Genomic DNA, 18,327 nt, shown 5'->3' with positions numbered 1-18,327 from the left:
GAAATTGTGAAAGCGGGCCTCATTGACTTGCTCCTGATCTTGGAAGAAAAGCTTTTAGCTTTCCAACACTGATAATGAGAATAGCAGTGGAGTTGATATACATTATCTTTATTACATTAAGCTATGTTTCTTCTATACCTAATTTGTTGAAAGTTTCTTTTAGTTATGAAAGAATATTGAATTTATCAAATGCTTCTTCTGCACCTATTATCATATGGTTTTTATCCCTCAGTATGTTAATGTGGCATATCATATTTATTAATTTGTGTATGTTAACCCATTCTTGCATCCTAAGGATGAATCCCACTTAGTCATGGTGTATGATCATTTTAATGTGCTGTTGAATTCATTTTGCTAGTTTTCATTGAGGATTTTTGCATCTATGTTCATCAGGGATATTGGCCTGTAACTGCATTTCCTTATAGTTGCATTGTCTGGCTTTGGTATTAGGGTAATGCTGACCTCATAAAGTGAGTTTGAAAGTATTTCTTCCTTTTCATATTTTTGAGCGAGTTTAAGAAGATTGGCATTAATTATCCTTTACATGTTTGGTAGTATACATCAATAAAGCCATCAGATCCTGGGCTTTTTTGAATAGGAGACATTTTATTACTGCTCAATCTCAGCCCCAGGCTGGCAGCTTTTGCTGTGGTCTACTGGAACATGAAAAAGTCTGTCTGAGGCTTCCCTGTTGAAGAAGCATATGATAGTCACAAGGAGCAATTAACGGAGGAGAAAAAGAAATAGAGAGAGAGACTTACTCAGCTCTCAGCTATTCCGTGACCAGACTGAAGTCATTCCAGCAAAGGTCAGAGACATTATGGATCAGAGTCAACCATTCTCTGCTGTGTTTTTCCAAATTTCTTACCCAACGAAGCATGTAACTTAAGTGTTTTAAGCGATTGAATTTTGGGGTCCTAATGTGTTATGCACTAATAGTTAACCAGAACCCCATGTGCTCTTCTGCAGTTCACAAACTCTCTGAAGTTGGACTTATGTGGCAGATTCTCACCACCAGAAATGACAGAAAAAACATATTGTATAAAAATATGCATCAAATATATTACTGATAGTGTGGGACAGTTGAGATTAGGAGTTGCCATCTCCACACACACATTGTTGTTTTGTTTTATTATAAACTAAACTGGAATTGAGGGACCAAAGAAGGTGAAGTTAGAAGACAAAAGAAGCATGGAGAGAAGTCAGAATAAAATTGTTTAGATTTACAAAAGTGAATGCAGGGACCTTGAAGGGTCAGTCCACCAGCTTAAAATGCCTTTTCATAGTATTTTCTGTCTATTCTTTAAATATTTATAAATTATAGAATCCACCATTTTTTCAGGGACAGAAGCCATTTATAGGAACTTAAAAAGTGAGGAACATAGTAGTTCATGTCTAGAAATACTTCAATAATTATGACTTCTATGCCTTTGCTTAGTATGAGTTTGGTGCCAAGTAAGAAAAAGAAAATAAAATTTTGATAAAGTCATCATCTTCCGCAATTAAAGGCTGAGGGAACAATAACATCCTAATGAGATTGAAAGAGTCTTAAGAGCTTTGTTAAATTATCTCTGATTTTTAATATTTTAAGTAATCATTGAGGATTTGGACAGTTGACTAATAAAAGATATATGGAGACAGAGGTGCCAAAACTATTTAGATGAACTGTCAGGGTTTTTGTTGTTGTTGTTATTTAGTGATTACAATGTCATTTGCTTTAATTACTTATTTGTCTCCTTGTTTGAAGAATAAGAAATCAAGACCCAACCCTTAAAAATTCTCCTTAACTCATATGTCAGTTAGCATATTCTTTTGCAGTTGAGTAACTATGGCCCTAAAGTAAAATCCTCAAAATATCAAAGCATAATAATTTTATTTATAATATTATAATGCATTAACCCAGAGGGACCAGATAGATAAATAGACCCAAGTATTATCCATATATTTGATATATGGGAAAAACAGGCATATTTCTATACCAAATTTCATCATAAGAACATATAAAAAACCTAACATCAATTTTATCAACTGATATCTTCAAAACATAGTCAGCAGTAGAGTTCCATGGCTAGTATCCCATTCATTCAAATGTCCCTTATATAATCCAGGAAAGCATTGTTAAATACAACTACAGCATATTTTTCCATATATTTTTGTTTTATCCAGTTCCCTCTGTTGTACATTTCTAAATAATTTAAGAAACAATGTAATTACAAACTCAACTTTTTAATTGTTTATTTATGCTTCAGAAGAGTTGTTCAAGATTTCTTTAGGCCAAAGCCACCTTTTGATTGCTCTATTAAAGGCCCCTTTCACTTCCTTGTTTCTCAAAGTGTAGATCAGTGGGTTTAGTACTGGAGTGACCACAGTATACATGATGGCAGTGATCGGGTCCTGGTCCGTGGAGGTCCCTGAGGCATGATGAATATAGGTGAAGAGAACAGGTGCATACAAAAGAATAACTACCATGAAGTGGGAGGCACAAGTGGACAGTGCTTTGCGGAGCATGCTAAAAGAATGAGTCTTGAAGAAGAGATGGGTGATAATGTAGAAATAGGAGAGTAATGTGAGAAAGAAGGGGCCCATGGCGATTGTCCCTGTGACAGTACTGAGCAGCCACTGATTAAGCTCAGTGTTCCCACAGGCCAGCTTTAGCAATGGCTTCACATCACAGAAGAAGTGATAGATACGGTTAGAACCACAGAAGTTCAAGCAAGAGGTCATTAGGGAGTGCAGCAGGGCATGGAAAAAACCAATCATCCAGATTGTGATGGCCATCTGGGTACAGAGCTGAGGGTTCATAATGACAGTATAGCAAAGTGGCTTGCAAATAGCCACAAAGCGGTCAAATGCCATCACGGCCAACAACATGGCCTCTGTGCTGCCCAGGAAGTGGAAGAAATGGAGCTGGCTTATGCATCCCAAGAAAGAAATTGCTTTGTGTGCAGAGAGGAAGTTCTGCAGCATTTTTGGCAGTGTTACGCTGGAGTAGCAGATGTCCAGGCAGGACAGCTTTCCCAGGAAGAAATACATAGGGGAATGGAGTCTAGGATCAGAGACGACAATCATCAGAATGGCTCCATTCCCAGCCACACTGATGAAGTAGATGGTAAGGAAAACAACGAAGAGAAAAGGCTGCAGTTCTTGAATGTCTGTCACTCCCAAAAGGAGAAATTCAGTGACTGAGGTTGTATTCAGCATCGCTTCAGACAAAAGACAAAATAATGTATGGAACACTAATCGCAATCAGAATCCTTCCAGCTCAGAATTTTCTTACCAAGCCGAGAATATCTGGAGGGAGAGTATTGTTGTTTTGCATGATTCAACCTCACAAGTTTTACATTTTTGGCTTTTAGATGGCTAAATATTAAAGATATACACATATATATCTGTTATGATCTCTGACACAACTATTTTTTTATTATGTTTTTCATTAATATATTTCTTTCTCCCAGGAATCAGAAAACGTTGCTAGCCTACAGTCTTCTCTGGCTGTGAATATTTTCATTCTTTTTTTTTTGAGATTCTCACTCTTTCTCCCAGGCTGAAGTGCAGTGGTGTGATCTTGGCTCACTGCAACCTCCGCCTCCCGGGTTCAAGAGAGTCTCTCGCCTCAGCTTCCCAAGTAACTGGGATTACAGGAGTCCACCACCACACCTGGCTAATTTTTGTATTTTTAATAGAGATGGGGTTTCACCGTGTATGCCAGGCTGGTCTTGAATTCCTGACCTCAAGTTATCTGCCTGCCTCGGCCTCCCAAAGTGCTGCGATTACAGGCATTAGCCACCTCTCTGGGCCTGTGAATATCTTCATTCGGTCACAGCTTTCCTTTCATCTTCCCAAGCAGCTCTCACAGGGGGCAATTTTTAAGCATACCACATAGCTATCTCTTGGCCTAGTAAGAAACCACCAGTAGGATGTTAACTTAAATAAAAAGACAGGTTTCAATGCATCAAAACCACGATTTTTTTTTTAAATCTTGAAAGAGTAGTAGTAATTGCATTTCTTCATTTTAGAATGTAAATGAATTAGAGATATTCTCTTACTGATCTCTTCCTGACCCACATCCCTGAAATGTCGCAGTGACCTACTAGGGTAGGAAACATGACCACATTAATCACATATTAGCCTGAATATTTAAAATTTCATCACTATTATGTCTGATGATGAGCTCAGTTTCTTCCTATAATCTGACCCTTTATACTTTTTTTGAAATAGAATCCCAAATTATTTTTTTTATTGCAAATGTTATTGTGCTTTTATTCACCAGTTGATCTTAGACTCCTTCTTTCCTAGGAAATCTGTGAATCCCTGGATAAGAATAGTTTTTCCTCTGATAGATTCAGTAGTTTCTCTTCTTTTTTCACCAATACTAATCTCTCCTCAAAATATATATTCAGCCTTCTTGAAATTGTCTTCTCTTGTGATCTATTTTCTTAAGTTCTGTTTTTATTTTGCCTGAAATAAACTCATTCATCAGATATTAAGGAATATTCTACCTCAAGTGAAATTCACCTTCTTCTCTTCTAGATCCATTATATTTTCTAGAAAAATTTTTTCTCCATAATTTGCAAAGTACTGGTATTATCTTCATTAGGTTTACTAATAAAAGCAGACATAATATTGTGAAGTAGCTTCTTCTTTGTTCTTTTCATTAGGCTGTAATGGATTAGCTCTTGTATATTGGGAGGGAAGAAGTCAGGATGTGTGGGGAACTTACAGAAGTGAGAGGCACTGAGAGAGCTAGTAGAACTGTAAAGAAATTGAAAAGAGATGCTGACACTGGAGTGCTTCCTATAAAAGGAGTATCATTCAAGGTTTTAGAAACCACTGAGGAGAGAAGAATATAATTTGGTGTGACTAGAGTAAAAAAAAAATAATGAATAAGGGAACACTTCTAGAGAGCCCATGGGTTTTTTGGCTTCATAGCTGGGAAGAAATTTTGAAAAACAATCTAACTTTTACTATACCTCCATGAAGGACTGCCTTCAAATAATTCATAATAACTTTCTTGAATGACCATGTATATTTTGTATATTTAAAAATTACCACTCCTGTTTAAAATACAAATTATATTTCAAATATAATTTTTGGTTCTTGGACCCAGAAAACAAAATTGTCCCAAAAATCCATATGGTAAAACATATATTCCTAGCTTCTGAGAAAATTAGCAATCAGAGTGGTCTGTAGTAAATCGTTTCCTTCACTGAAATTTCACCATTTAGAAATCACATGTTTGCTTTGGATAATGTCTAGAGAACTAGGTATGTTGAACTGAGAACAAGGTATGGCAATAAAAATGTGGTAAGTCAAGGGCCTTCATATCTCACAAACACAATGAGGAGTCCACCATTAGATAGAAAATGAGATCTAGATACTGGGTGTTTAATACTAGCAAGTAGATAGATCATTCATTAACATATTGAGATTATGTGTAACTTCACAGCCTGTCTCCTAGTTCATTCTCTTACCTGATTGATTGTTCTGATTCACAGTTAAGGAAGCTATCCATGTTTATATTCCCAGTGATTATAAAAGTTAAAACATATTTGAAGTAATAGTTCATGTTGGGATTGTAGCATAAATTCATCTTTAAAAACCTCTTTCTCTCTTTCTGAAAAATCAGTCTGCCTTTTAATGAGCCACAGGTCTCTAGACATAGAAATCCAAAGGGAGAGTGTCCCCTGGTGTTGAGAAAGATTGTAAGAATTAGCAGGATGCCTTTCCACACCTGTAATATGAATCAGTGGCCTTGGGGAATTCCTGTGTGAAGTTTCATTTGTTTTTTTCATTCTTGGTTTTTTTTTTCCCTTACTAAGTTTGTTCCTTAGTTTTAGAACTATGGCCAACACAGGTCTCAATGGCTTAATATGTTTTCTTAGTCAAATTTCTTTTTATTTCCTAGGACAGAGATATGGATTTACTTTCCCATTTTTGGGACTTTCCTGAAAGAATACCCTGGTATTTTTCAGGAAACCTGTTTTGGCTACTGTTGCTCTGTAGTATAGTTTGAAGTAGGGTAACATGATGCCTCCAAATTTGTTCTTTTTGCTTAGAATTGCTTGGCTATTCAGGTTCTTTTTTGGTTTCACATGAATTTTAAAGATTTTTTCTAGAATACACTTGTTTATTCTAGTATTCTAAACTTGGTAGTTTAGAAACTACCAAGAATGTCATTGGTAGTTTGATAGAAATAGCATTGAATCTGTAAATTGCTTTGGGTGGTATGGCCATTTAAACAATATGATTCTTACTATCCATGAACAAGAAATCTGTTTCCATTTGTTTGTGTTATCTCTGATTTCTCTGAGTAGTGTTTTGTAGTTCTTATTGTAGAGACCTTTCACCTGCCTTGTTAGCTGCATTTCTTGGTATTATATTCTTTCTTTGGCAATTGCGAATGGGATTGTTTTCCTGATTTGTCTCTCAGCTTGACTGTTGTTGCTGTATAGGAATGCTCATGACTTTTGTACATTGATTTTGTATCCAGAAATTTTGCTGAAATAGTATATCAGCTGAAGGAGCTTTTTGGCCAAGACTATGGGATTTTCTAGATATAGAATCATGTCATCTGCAAACAGGAATAGTTTTACTTACTCTCTTCCTATAATGCCCATTATTTCTTTCTCTTGCCTAATTGCTCTAGCCAGGGCTTCCAATGCTATGTTGAATAGGAATGCTGAGAGAGGACATCCTTGTCTTGTGCTGGTTTTCAAGAGGAATGCTTCCAGCTTTTGTCTATTCAGTATGATGTTGGCTTTGGATTTGTCATAAATGGCTCCTACTATTTTGAGGTATTTTCCTTAATACCTAGTTTATTGAGAATTCTTAATATGAAGCAATGTTGAACTTAATTGGAAGCCTTTTCTGTTATCTATTGAGATAATCATGTGAGTTTTGTTTTTAGTTCTGTTTATGTGATGAATCACATTTATTAATTTGCATATGTTGAACCAACCTTGTATCCCAGGGATAAAGCCTACTTAATCATTTTGTATTAGCTTTTTGATGTGCTGCTGAATTCAGTTTGCTAGCGTTTTGTTGAGAATTTTTGCATCTATGTTCATTAAGAATATTGGCCTGAAGTTTTCCTTTCATGTATGTGTTTCTTCCAGGTTTTTGTATCAGGATGATGCTGGCCTCATAGAATGAGTTGGGGAGGAGTCAATCCTCCTTTGTTTGGTAGGCTATTTATTACTGATTCAATTTCAGAGCTCATTATTGGTTTCTTCACAGAATCAGTTTCTTCTTGGTTCAGACTTGGGAGGATGTATGTGTACAGAAATTTATCCATCTCGTCGAGGTTTTCTAGTTCATGTGCATATGTGTTCATGATTCATCATGTCTCTGATGATTATTTGTATTGTTGTGGGGTCAATGGTGGCATCCCATTTGTCATTTCTGATTGTGTTTATTTGGATCATCTCTCTTTCCTTCTCTATTGATCTAGCTAGGAGTCTATTCATCTTATTAATTCTCCCAAAAAACAAACTCCTGGATTTGTTTATCTTTTGTATGGTTTTTCTCATCTCAATTTCTTTCAGATCAGCTCTAATTTTGGTTATTTCTTGTCTTCTGCTATCTTTGGGGTTGGTTTTGTCTTCTGTCTCCAGTTCTTTTACTTGTGATGTTAGGTTGTTAATTTGAGATCTTCGTATCTTTTTGATGTGGGCATTTAGTGCTACAAATTCCTTAATGCTGCCTTAGCTGTGCCCCAGAGATTCTGGTATGTTGTATCTTCATTCTCAATAGTTTCAAAGAACATTTTGATTTCCGCATTAATTTCAGTACTTACCTCAAATTCATTAAAGAGTAAGTTGTTTAATTTTCATGTAATTGCATGGATTGAGTGATTTTTTTTAGTCTTGATTTCTATTTTTATTGAGCTGTTGTCCACCAATGTGTTTGGTATGATTTCAGTTCTTTTGCATTTGCTGAGGATTGTTTTATGTCCAATTGTGGGGTCTATTTTAGAGTATGCGCCTGTGTTGATGAGAAGAATGCACATTCTGTTGTTTTGGGGTGGAGAGTTCTGAGGTCTATCAGATCTATTTGATCCAATGTTGAGTTCAATCTTTGTTTAAATCTTTGTTAATTTTCTGCCTTGATGATCTGTCTAGTACTGTCAGGGGAGTGTTGAAATATCCTACTGGAGACTCCCATTGTATGGGCATCTAAGTCTCTTTGTAGGTCTCTAAGAACTTGCTTTATGAATCTGGATTCTCCTGCTGTGGGTGCATATATATTTAGGATATCTAGATCTTCTTGCTGAATTGAATACTTTATCATTAGATAATGCCCTTCCTTGTCTTTTTTCATTTTTGTTAGTTTAAAGTCTGTTTTTCTCTGAAATTAGAATTGCAACCCCTTCTTATTTCTGATTTTCATTTACTTGGCAGATTTTTCCCATCCCTTTATTTTGAGCCTGTGGGTGTCATTGCATGTGAGATGGGTTTCCTGAAGACAGCATACAATTGGATTTTGCTTCTTTACCCAGCTTGCCAATCTGTGCCTTTTAATTGGGACATTTAGCCTGTTTACTTTCAATGTTTGCATTGATATATGTAGATTTAATCCTGTCTTTTTGTTGTTAGCTGGTTATTATGCCTACTTGTTTGTTTGGTTGCTTTATAGTGTCACGGGTCTGTGTACTTAAATGTGTTTTTGTATTGGCTGGCAATGGTGTTTTCTTTTCATATTTAGTACTCCTTTCAAGATCTCTTGTAAGGTGGGTCTAGTAATACAATCCCTCAATGTTTACTTGTCTGAAAAGATCTTATTTCTCCTTCACAGAGAAAGCTTAGTTTGGCTGGATATAAAATTCTTGGTTAAAGAAATTTTTCTTTAAGAATATCGAATATAGACCTGCAATCTCTTCTGGCTTTCAACATTTCTGCTGAGAGGTCCACTGTTAGCCTCATATGGTTCCCTTTGTAGGTGACCTGCCCTTTCTCTCAAGCTGCCTTTTACATTCTTTCTTTCATTTTGTCCTTGGAAAATAAGATGATTTTGTGTGTTGGGGATGATCTTCTTGTCTAGAATCTTGCAGAGGTTTTCTGTATTTCCTGCATTTGACTATTGGCCTCTCTAGCAAGATTGGGGAAGTTTTCATGGTTGATATCCTGAAATATGTTTTCCAAGTTGTTTGCTTTCTCCCCCTCTCTTGCAGGGATACCAGTGATTTGTAGATTTGGCCTCTTTACATAATCTCATATTTCACAGAGGTTTTGTTCATTCCTTTTCCTTTTATTCTTTATTTTCGTCTGACTCTCTTATTTCAGAGAGCCTGTCTTCAAATTCTGAAATTCTTTCCTCAGCTTTGTCTACTCTGCTATTAACATTTGTGATTGCATTGAAAAATTCTTTTAGTGAGTTTTTCAGCTCTATCAGGTTAGTTAGGTTGTTTTTATACTGGCTGTTTTGTCTGTCACCTCCTGTATCATTTTATTGTGATTCTTAGCTTCCTGGGATTGGGTTTTGCCATTCTCCTGAATCTCAATTATCTTCATTCCTATCCATATTCTGAATTCTATTTGTTATTTCAGCCATCTCAGCCTGCTTAAGAATTCTTGTTGAAGAACTAGAGTGATCATTTGGAGGACATAAGACACTCTGACCATTTGAGTTGCCAGAGTTCTTTTTTTTTTTCTCATCTCTGTGTGTGAGTGTTCCTTTAACTGCAGAACTGCCTCTAATTGAAGTGGTCAGGTGGCAGCTGGGTGATTGTGCTGGAGTCCCAGGTCAGGTGGCCTTGCCCAGTGAGGAGAAGTGAGGATCAGGATCTGCATGGAGAACAGTTCAGCCAGTTTTCTATGACGTGGATGCTCTGTGTTATGGGTCCCAACCAGCCCTTGGTCCCACAGACTCTCCAGGGCCTGGGGACACAAGGATGAAGACTGTGAGAAAGCAAAGATGACAACCCACCCCTCCCATTGGGAGCTTTGTCCCAGGGCATTGCAGAACTGCTACTGGCTCAATAGTCCCAGTGTAAGGGTGACTGGAGACTAGGCTGGGAGGATCTGCCCCAGGAGAAGATACAGGATTGGGGACCCACATAACATACAGTCTGACCACTTTTCCATAGAGCTGCTACCATATTCTGGGGATCTGCTCCAGTCCCTAGTCACTTCAGATTTTCCAGTACCTGATGGTATCAACAGTGAAGTTTGCCAAACAGAAAAGATGGCGGCCTGCCCCTCCCTCTGGGAGCTCTGCTCCAGGAAGGAATGGACCTGTTACCAGCCCAAACACACTGGCAGGGTTGGCTGGGGATCCCAGAAGTTCCCACTCAGTGAGGAAAAACAGGATCAGGAGGTGCATTAAAAAGCAGTCTGGCCACTTTTTCATAGAGCAGCTATGCTGTCTTTGGGGTCTACTCCAGCCCCCAGTTGCTTCCAGCTCTCCAAAGCCCAAAAGTGACAATGGCTAAGCCTGCAAAACAGTCAAGATGGAGGCCTACCCCTCCTCTGGGAGCTCTGACAGGGAGGTTTGGGATTGCTACTGGCCGGAAAACACCAGCAGAAGTGGTTGTAGACCTCGGTCAGGGGATTCCTCCCAGTAAACAGAAATGGGATCTGAGACCCACATGAAAAAGTGGTCTGGCCATCTCTTTGTAGAGCTGCTGTGTTGTGCTGGGGTACCACTCCAGTCCCTAGTCACCTCAGATTCCCCAAAGCCTGAAGGCACCAATGGTTAAGGCTATGAAACAGCAAAGAAGGCAGCCCAAGCCTCCCTCTGAGATCTCCATCTCAGGGAGGTATAATGTTGCTACCCATGGCAGCCTAGAGTTCAAAGCTATTGGGTCTTATCCTGTGATGTTCCATGGAAATGGGGCTTGCAGATAGTCATTGCTCAGCCCCATGGATTTAGACCGTTTTCTAGGGGTATATATGGGGGGGGTCTAACCTCCCAGTTTGCCAGAGTTGCAGTTACTTTTGCTGGGAAGCCTGGGTATCTAAAGCTCCTGTGGCCTCCAGTGTGCCCGAGTGGATGCTCTGATGAGACTCCACATAGCTTTGCATGTCAGACTGAAGGCCCTGGTGGAGTGAGTTCATGAGGGATCTCCTGACCTGAGGGTTGCAAAGTTCTGTGGGAAAAGTATGGGTTCCCAAGGTCGCTCACTCACTCACCACTTCTCTGGGCAGGGGAGGCTACCCTGGCTACATGTCATTCCCAAGTGGGTGGTTGTCCTGCCTTGCTTTTCTCTGTTCTCTGTGGGTTGGGTTGTTTTCTCGATGAATCCCAATGCATGTACCCAGTTCAGTTGAAGATACTGTATTTACTTGCCTCTTCTATTTTGCTCTGTGACAGCGGCGCACAATAGGTGCTTCTCGTTGGCCATCTTGGCCAGCCCTCACCTTCTTGTTATTTTATAGGCTATGAATATAATAACAAATGAATACTATTTATTGCATGCTTATTATGTGTAAGGTATTGTTCTAAGTTCTTTACATCTATTAGCTCTCTTAATTCTCACAAAAACCAAATGAAGTAAGTAATACAGTCATTTATCTTATATCACAAGAAAACTGAGGCTCAAAGGATTTAAGTAAATTTTTCTTCTTGTGATATATTGTGAAACCAGGACTCAAACTGAGGCTCCTTAGTTCTAGTGATCACTGTATTGTGCTCTTTCAAATATTATTCATCTTAATTTTATCTACAATTTTCTTAGTTGACTAGCGATTCGCTATTTTAATGAAGTCATGATCAGCAATTTTCTTCTTTATGTATTGTCTCTTTGTGATTGTACATATTATTTGTTTTAAATTTTCTTTTATTACAAAGGGAGCTTCATGGGCCTGCGACCCATGCAGTCACAAAGGACCCTGCACTCAGAAGGGACCTATGTTTGATTTAATGCTTTGTGGTCACTGTCTTGAAACTCTTAGTAATTTTTTTTAACTTCCTTTTTTTTTATCATACTTTAAGTTCTGGGGTACCTGTGCAGAACGTGCAGGTTTGTTACATAGGTATACGTGTGCCATGGTGGTTTGCTGCACCCATCAACCCGTCATCTACATTAGATATTTCTCCTAATGCTATCCCTCCCCTACCCTCCCACCCCCTGACAGGCCCCGGGGTGTGATGTTCCCCTCCCTGTGTGCATGTGTTCTCATTGTTCAACTCCCACCTATGAGTGAGAACAAGCGGTTCTCTGTTTTGGTTTTCTGTTCTTGTGATAGTTTGCTGAGAATGATGCTTTCCAGTGTCATCCATGTCCCTGCAAAGGACATGAACTCATCCCTTTTTATGGCTGCATAGTATCCCATGGTGTATATTTGCCATATTTTCTTTATCCAGTTTATCATTGATGGGCATTTGGGTAGGTTCCAAGTCAATGCTATTGTGAACAGTGCTGCAATAGACATACATGTGTGTGTCTTTATAGTAGAATGATATATAATCCTTTGGGTATATACCCAGTAATGGGACTGCTGGGTCAAATGATATTCCTAGTTCTAGATCCTTGAGGAATAGCCACACTGTTTTCCACAATGGTTGAACTAATTTACGCTCCCACCAACAGTGTAAAAGTGTTCCTATTTCTCCATGTCCTTTCCAGCATCTGTTGTTTCCTGACTTTTTAATGATCACCATTCTAACTGGCGTGAGATGGTATCTCATTTCGGTTTTGATTTTCATTTCTCTAATGACCAGTGATAATGAGCTTTTTTTCATATGTTTGTTGGCTGCATAAATGTCTTCTTCTGAGAAGTTTCTGTTCATATCCTTTGCTCACTTTTTGATGGGGTTGCTTTTTTCTTGTAAATTTGTTTAAGTTCTTTGTAGATTCTAGATATTAGCCTTTTGTCAGATGGATAGATTGCAAAAATTTTCTCTCATTCTGTAGGTTGCCTGTTCACTCTGCTGATAGTTTATTTTGCTGTGCAGAAGTTCTTTAGTTTAATTAGATCCCATTTGTCTTTTTTGGCTTTTGTTGCTATTGCTTTTGGTGTTTTAGTCATGAAGTCTTTGCCCATGCCTATGACCTGAATGGTATTGCCTAGGTTTTCTTCTAGGGTTTTTATGGTTTTAGGTTTTATGTTTAAGTCTTTAATCCATCTTGAGTTAATTTTTGTATAAGGTGTAAGGAAGGGATCGTGTTTCAGCTTTCTACATCTGGCTAGCCAGTTTTCCCAACACCATTTACTAAATAGGGAATCATTTCCCCATTGCCTGTTTTTGTCAGGTTTGTCAAAAACCAGTTGGTTGTAGATGTGTGGTGTTATTTCTGAGGCCTCTGTTCTGTTCCGTTGGTCTATATATCTGTTTTGGTACCAGTATCATGCTGTTTTGGTCACTGTAGCCTTGTAGTATAGTTTGAAGTCAGGTAGTGTGATGCTTCCAGCTTTGTTCTTTCTGCTTAGGATTGTCTTGGCTATGCAGGCTCTTTTTTGGTTCCATTTGAAATTTAGAGTCGTTTTTTCTGATTCTGTGAAGAAAGTCAATGGTAGCTTGATGAGGATAGCATTGAATCTATAAATTACTTTGGGCAGTGTGGCCATTTTCACGATATTGATTATTCCTATGCATGAGCATGGAATGTTTTTCTGTTTGTTTGTGTCGTCTCTTATTTCCTTGAGCATTGGTTTGCAGTTCTCCTTGAAGAAGTCCTTCACATCACTTGTAAGTTGTATTCCTAGGTATTTTATTCACTTTGTAGCAATTGTGAATGAGCGTTCACTCATGATGTGGCTCTCTGTTTGTCTGTTGTTGGTGTATAAGAATGCTTGCAATTTTTGCAAATTGATTTTGTATCCTGAGACTTTGCTGAAGTTGCTTATCAGCTTAAGGAGATTTTGGGCTGAGATGATGGGGTTTTCTAAATATACGATCATGTCATCTGCAAACAGAGACAATTTGACTTCCTCTTTTCCTAATTGAATACTCTTTATTTCTTTCTCTTGCCTGATTGCAGGAAATACGTTGTGAACTTCCCAGCACATCTGTTAGAAAGGAGGTCCAGAAAAAGAGCACAAAGAGAATGGTCTGTATTTAAAGATGTAACAGCTGAGAAAGCACAGTGTAATTTTCAAGAAAATGACTGTAGCCATTCTGCTTGGGCTTACATCCATCATTGCTAATCACTGTCGGAAAAACTTTGGGCAAATGACTTAACATTTCTGTTCCTGTATTTCTTCATCTGTAAAATAAGAATAAAGGTTGTTACGATGACTAAATGAGCTAATATGTATAAAGTACTTAGAATAGTGTCTGACACATACAATGCACCATATATGTTTTTGCTAGGTAAAAACAAATACATTAATCTTCACACGGGACTATCAAAATGAGTCTCAAGTCAATATGGTAGCTAGTCTAGACACATGGATGCCAAGTGAACCATGCCTCTCAGCATTGATGCCCTGTGTGGTTCATTTTTCTTGAACCTGGGCTGGCACAGTGACTTCACCAATAGAATGCAACAAAAATGATGTTCTGGAGCTTCGAAGGTATGTTAAAAGAAACCTTACAACTTCTTAATAGATCTCCTGAAACAGTCACTCTTGGGATGCTCCCAAGAAACAAGAATGCATTTGCCATACCAATGGAAAAAAACCATTTACCTGAAGCCCTGTTAACTTGTTCTAGCAATGATACCATGTCTGACATGACAGCTGTGATCAAGACTACTAGTCTGCAGCTATTATTCAGGATTTATCTGTTTTTTGCAAGTGATCTTTCAGTCTTTAGATATTTAAGGGGGCACTAACCTTGGCTATCCTTCCCAGGATGTGATATTGTTGTTAGTTTAATATCCTTGCCAGATGGGGCAGTTTCAAAGCTTCCAGTTGGCATTCTCCAGTACGATAGCACATTTCCCACTGGCCAAGGACTGACGTAGAGGCTTCTCTTACTGCCAAGTATATCAGTCCTAATCGTATAGCCAGTGACTGTGGGAATGACTATTGGATGTGCCTACAGTACTGGGTGACGTATTGTAAGCTAGACTTTAACATGACTCCATTCGTAATCTGGCTTCTGTATGCTCATTGTAACAGTTGGGCCATGGTGATGCTTTGGCTCTTGGAGTATCAGTGTCAACTCAGACAACTGTACTTGAAATATTTGGGTATTCCCCCTTTCCCAGTGTGCAGTAATTTGCATAAATAATGTTAGCTCCCTCTCGGGAAAAACTATAGGTGTCTTTCCAGTAAATGCTTACCACAATGTTGAAGTTCACTTCTTTCTGGAGGACATGACTAAATGTTCAGGTAATAAGTTATGCACCTAAATATTAGCTTGCATCTGTGAACTGAGCAGGAAATTAGGCCATTTTATTAGAGTGACCACCCTCAGTGTCCTGTTCCTCTACTCTTGCCTTCTTTTGATTGTAGTTTTTAAGCAGCAACCTCATCAACTGTCCTGTAATTTCGTCTTTAGGGACACATGTTCTATTAACCATCCCCACAGCTTCCTGTAGGTCAAGACTACTTGGCTACCTTTTTGACTCACTGATGATTACAGCAATTGCCAACTACTAGCTTCCAGTGGTTCAATGCTACCATATATTTTTATTGCTGTAGGCCCCTTTTCTCCAGCAATTCGAATTCTGTGATTACTTCTGTAACCATTATCCCTGGTCTACAAAGAGTCACCACTGAATTTCTTAGTAATTCCAGAACTCCTCTGCCAGAGCATTCTGAATTGTGAATGGTGTGTCTCCTCTGAGTACTCTTGTGGAACATAATATTCCGGTGGCTTTTCTGACCTACATATAGTATATTCTTCCAATACCCCCACTTTCCTGAGTCTCTTTATTCCTTTCCATACCATCTGTCAGGGCAACTCAGTAATTTTAACTTTGATCATCATGGGCCAATGCCTTCCCTGTGCTTGTAAGAGCCACACTAGCAGCAAATTTACTTAAGCCCCAGATTCTGTGTCTAAGAACTCAATGTCCCCTAGTTAATATATTCTCATTTATCCAGTTTAGTGTTCTAGTCCCTTGATCATGCACACTCAAAATTCAATCCCACGGTACTCCTGCTGGCACATTGTAACTACTATTTGCACTCCTGTCAGTTTAATCTCTTTTCTATTTTAGCATCTCTAGCACAACCCTAATTAATTTATGGGGATTTAACTCTAATTGTTGGCCTGGCGGTCAAGAGAGACATCCACTATCTATAGTAATATGTAGTACAGTAGACATGTACTATCCACAGTAACAAAGAAGATAGAAAGGATATCTATTGAACCCATTGATCTTGCTAAGGTGGTTACTAGGAAGAATGATTGTAGTAGTCAGGGTTCTTCTGAGAAACAGAGTCAACAGAATATTGATTGGATGATGGCCACCTACATTAGGGAGGATAATCTGCTTTACTCAATCTATCAATTCAAATGTTAGTCTCATCTAAAAACATCCTCACTGACATATCCAGAAAACTGCTTAATTAAATAAAGTGTGGACATCCTCAGTCAAGCTGACATAAAAACCATCAAAATAGTGAAAGTTCCAACAGATTCTTTTAGCTGACTACTACAAAATAGGGCAGACGTTAGATGAACTAAAAAACAAGGCATTCAATTTTCAATCAGTATTTAGAGGAAAACTAGATTCCAGGACTTCCTAGGATCAAAAAATTAAACTGTATATTAGTGCTAAATAGTCTAGATGGTAGAAGTTTCTCAAAGTAAGAAATGGCTTCAGGGCAAAGATCATATTCCAAGGTGCTGTTAGTGAAGTATGGTTTTTAGGTAAAGATCCCAAGGATGTGACTATAATACCCTTTGTTGAAACCTCAGAAAGATAATGGGGAAGCCTAGAATAGTTTCTAAAAATCTTAAGACAGGCCTCTTAAGCCCTCTATGTTAGACAAAGGGGTCACTATGAGTCTTATGGACATGCCTTGTCAACATTTCCAACTAGAGGCAAAAATGTTTCCAGAAATCTTATTTTAGCTTTATTGAGGTACAACTGACATAAAAAAATTATATGTGTTTAATGTAGACATCGTGATGAGTTTGGGCATATGTACACATACTATCATCACCACAACCAGGGTAATAAGCATATCCATCAACTCCAAAAATGTCCTCGTGTTCTTTTGTGTTGTTTTTGTTTCTGTAAAAGCACTTATCATGAGATCTATAGTCTTGTTAACATATTTTAAAGTGCAAAATACTATTTTCTAGTTATAGGTAATATGTTGTACTGCAGATCTCTAGATCTTATTTATCTTGCATAACAGAAACTTTATACCATACCCACTGATAAACAATTCCCCATCTCCCCCTCTACACACTCCCTGACAATCACCATTCTATTTTGTGTTTCTATGAGGTTGACCATTTTAGATACCATTTAAGCATGGCCATGCAACATTTGTCCTTTTGAGACTGTCTTAGTTTACTTATCATGATATCCTCTAGGTTTTTCCATATTGTAATAATTGGCAGGGTCACCTTCTTTTAAAGGTTAAATAATATTCATGTATATATTCATTTTCTTTATCCATTCATCTGCCAATGAATACTTGGGTTGTTTTTGTATTTTGTCTACTGTAAAGAATTTCAAAATAAACAGAGTGTTTCACATATTTCTTCAAGGCCCTGATTTCAATTCTTTTGGCTATACACCCAGAAGAGAAATTGCTGGATCAGATTGTAGATTTATTTTTAATTTTTAAAGGAATTTTCATACCATTTTGCATAGTGGCTGCAATTTCTGTATTCAGTGTATAAGGGATCCAGTTTCTCCACATTCACACCAACACTTTTTTTTTTATAATAACCATCCTAAAATATGTTAGGTGATATCGGACTATGGTTGCCTTTTTCTGATGGTTAGTGATATTGAGTACCTTTTTATGTACTTGTTGGCCATTTACATGTCTTCTTTAAAGAAATACCTATTCAATTATTTTGTCAATTTTAAGTTGTGTGTGTGTGTGTGTGTATTATTGAGTTGAGAAGATTATTATGTATTTTAGATATTAACCCCTATCAGATAGATGGTTTGAAATATTTTCTCCCACTTCATAGGATGACTTTTCACTCTGTTGATCATTTCCTTTGTTGTGAAGAAGGTTTTTAGCTTTACATAGTCCTGCTTGTCTATTTTTTATTTTGTTGTGTCAAATCTAAAAAATCATTGTCAAGACCAACATCAAGAAGTTATCTCCTTATTTTTTTTCTTCTAGGAGTTTTACATTTAAATCTTTAATCCATTTTGAGTTGATTTTGTATATAGTATGAGATAGGGTCCAATTTCATTCTTCTCTATGTAGTTTATTCTACACCATCTATTGAAGGGACTATTCTTTCTCCATTGTGTGTTCTCAGCAATCTTGTCCAAGATCAGTTTACTATATATAT

The 18,327-nt window shown here is 37.8% G+C and overlaps 2 protein-coding genes across 3 annotated transcripts in view; one reads left to right on the top strand and one right to left on the bottom strand.

The window, feature by feature from the left end:
- The window catches only part of OR11A1 (olfactory receptor family 11 subfamily A member 1), a 52,128-nt gene extending 37,945 nt beyond the window's left edge, over positions 1-14,183 (top strand). For both annotated transcript variants that reach the window (XR_002944214.2, XR_002944213.2), the window contains exon 2: positions 13,922-14,183. The gene's annotated coding sequence lies outside the window, so the exon portion shown is untranslated. The remainder of the gene's footprint in view (positions 1-13,921) is intronic.
- Positions 1,556-5,555, bottom strand: LOC471940 (olfactory receptor 12D1). The gene is made up of 2 exons (XM_527318.7): positions 5,472-5,555; positions 1,556-3,203 (listed from the first exon to the last, which is right to left on the bottom strand). Exon 2 carries the CDS (start codon positions 3,199-3,201, stop codon positions 2,239-2,241), a length of 963 nt encoding a protein of 320 aa, XP_527318.3. The 5' UTR covers positions 3,202-3,203; positions 5,472-5,555; the 3' UTR covers positions 1,556-2,238.
- Positions 14,184-18,327: the final 4,144 nt, after the last annotated feature.

This window comes from Pan troglodytes, chromosome 5 (genome assembly GCF_028858775.2).
Source record: "Pan troglodytes isolate AG18354 chromosome 5, NHGRI_mPanTro3-v2.0_pri, whole genome shotgun sequence".
Taxonomy (NCBI): Eukaryota; Metazoa; Chordata; class Mammalia; order Primates; family Hominidae; genus Pan; species Pan troglodytes.
The sequence above is the reverse complement of the archived record's forward strand: the minus strand, read 5'-3'. Positions and strand labels throughout refer to the sequence as shown.

Coding starts and splice junctions, on each gene's coding strand:
- LOC471940 (XM_527318.7), bottom strand. CDS start 3,201: ATGCTGAATACAACCTCAGTCACTGAATTTCTCCTTTTGGGAGTGACA.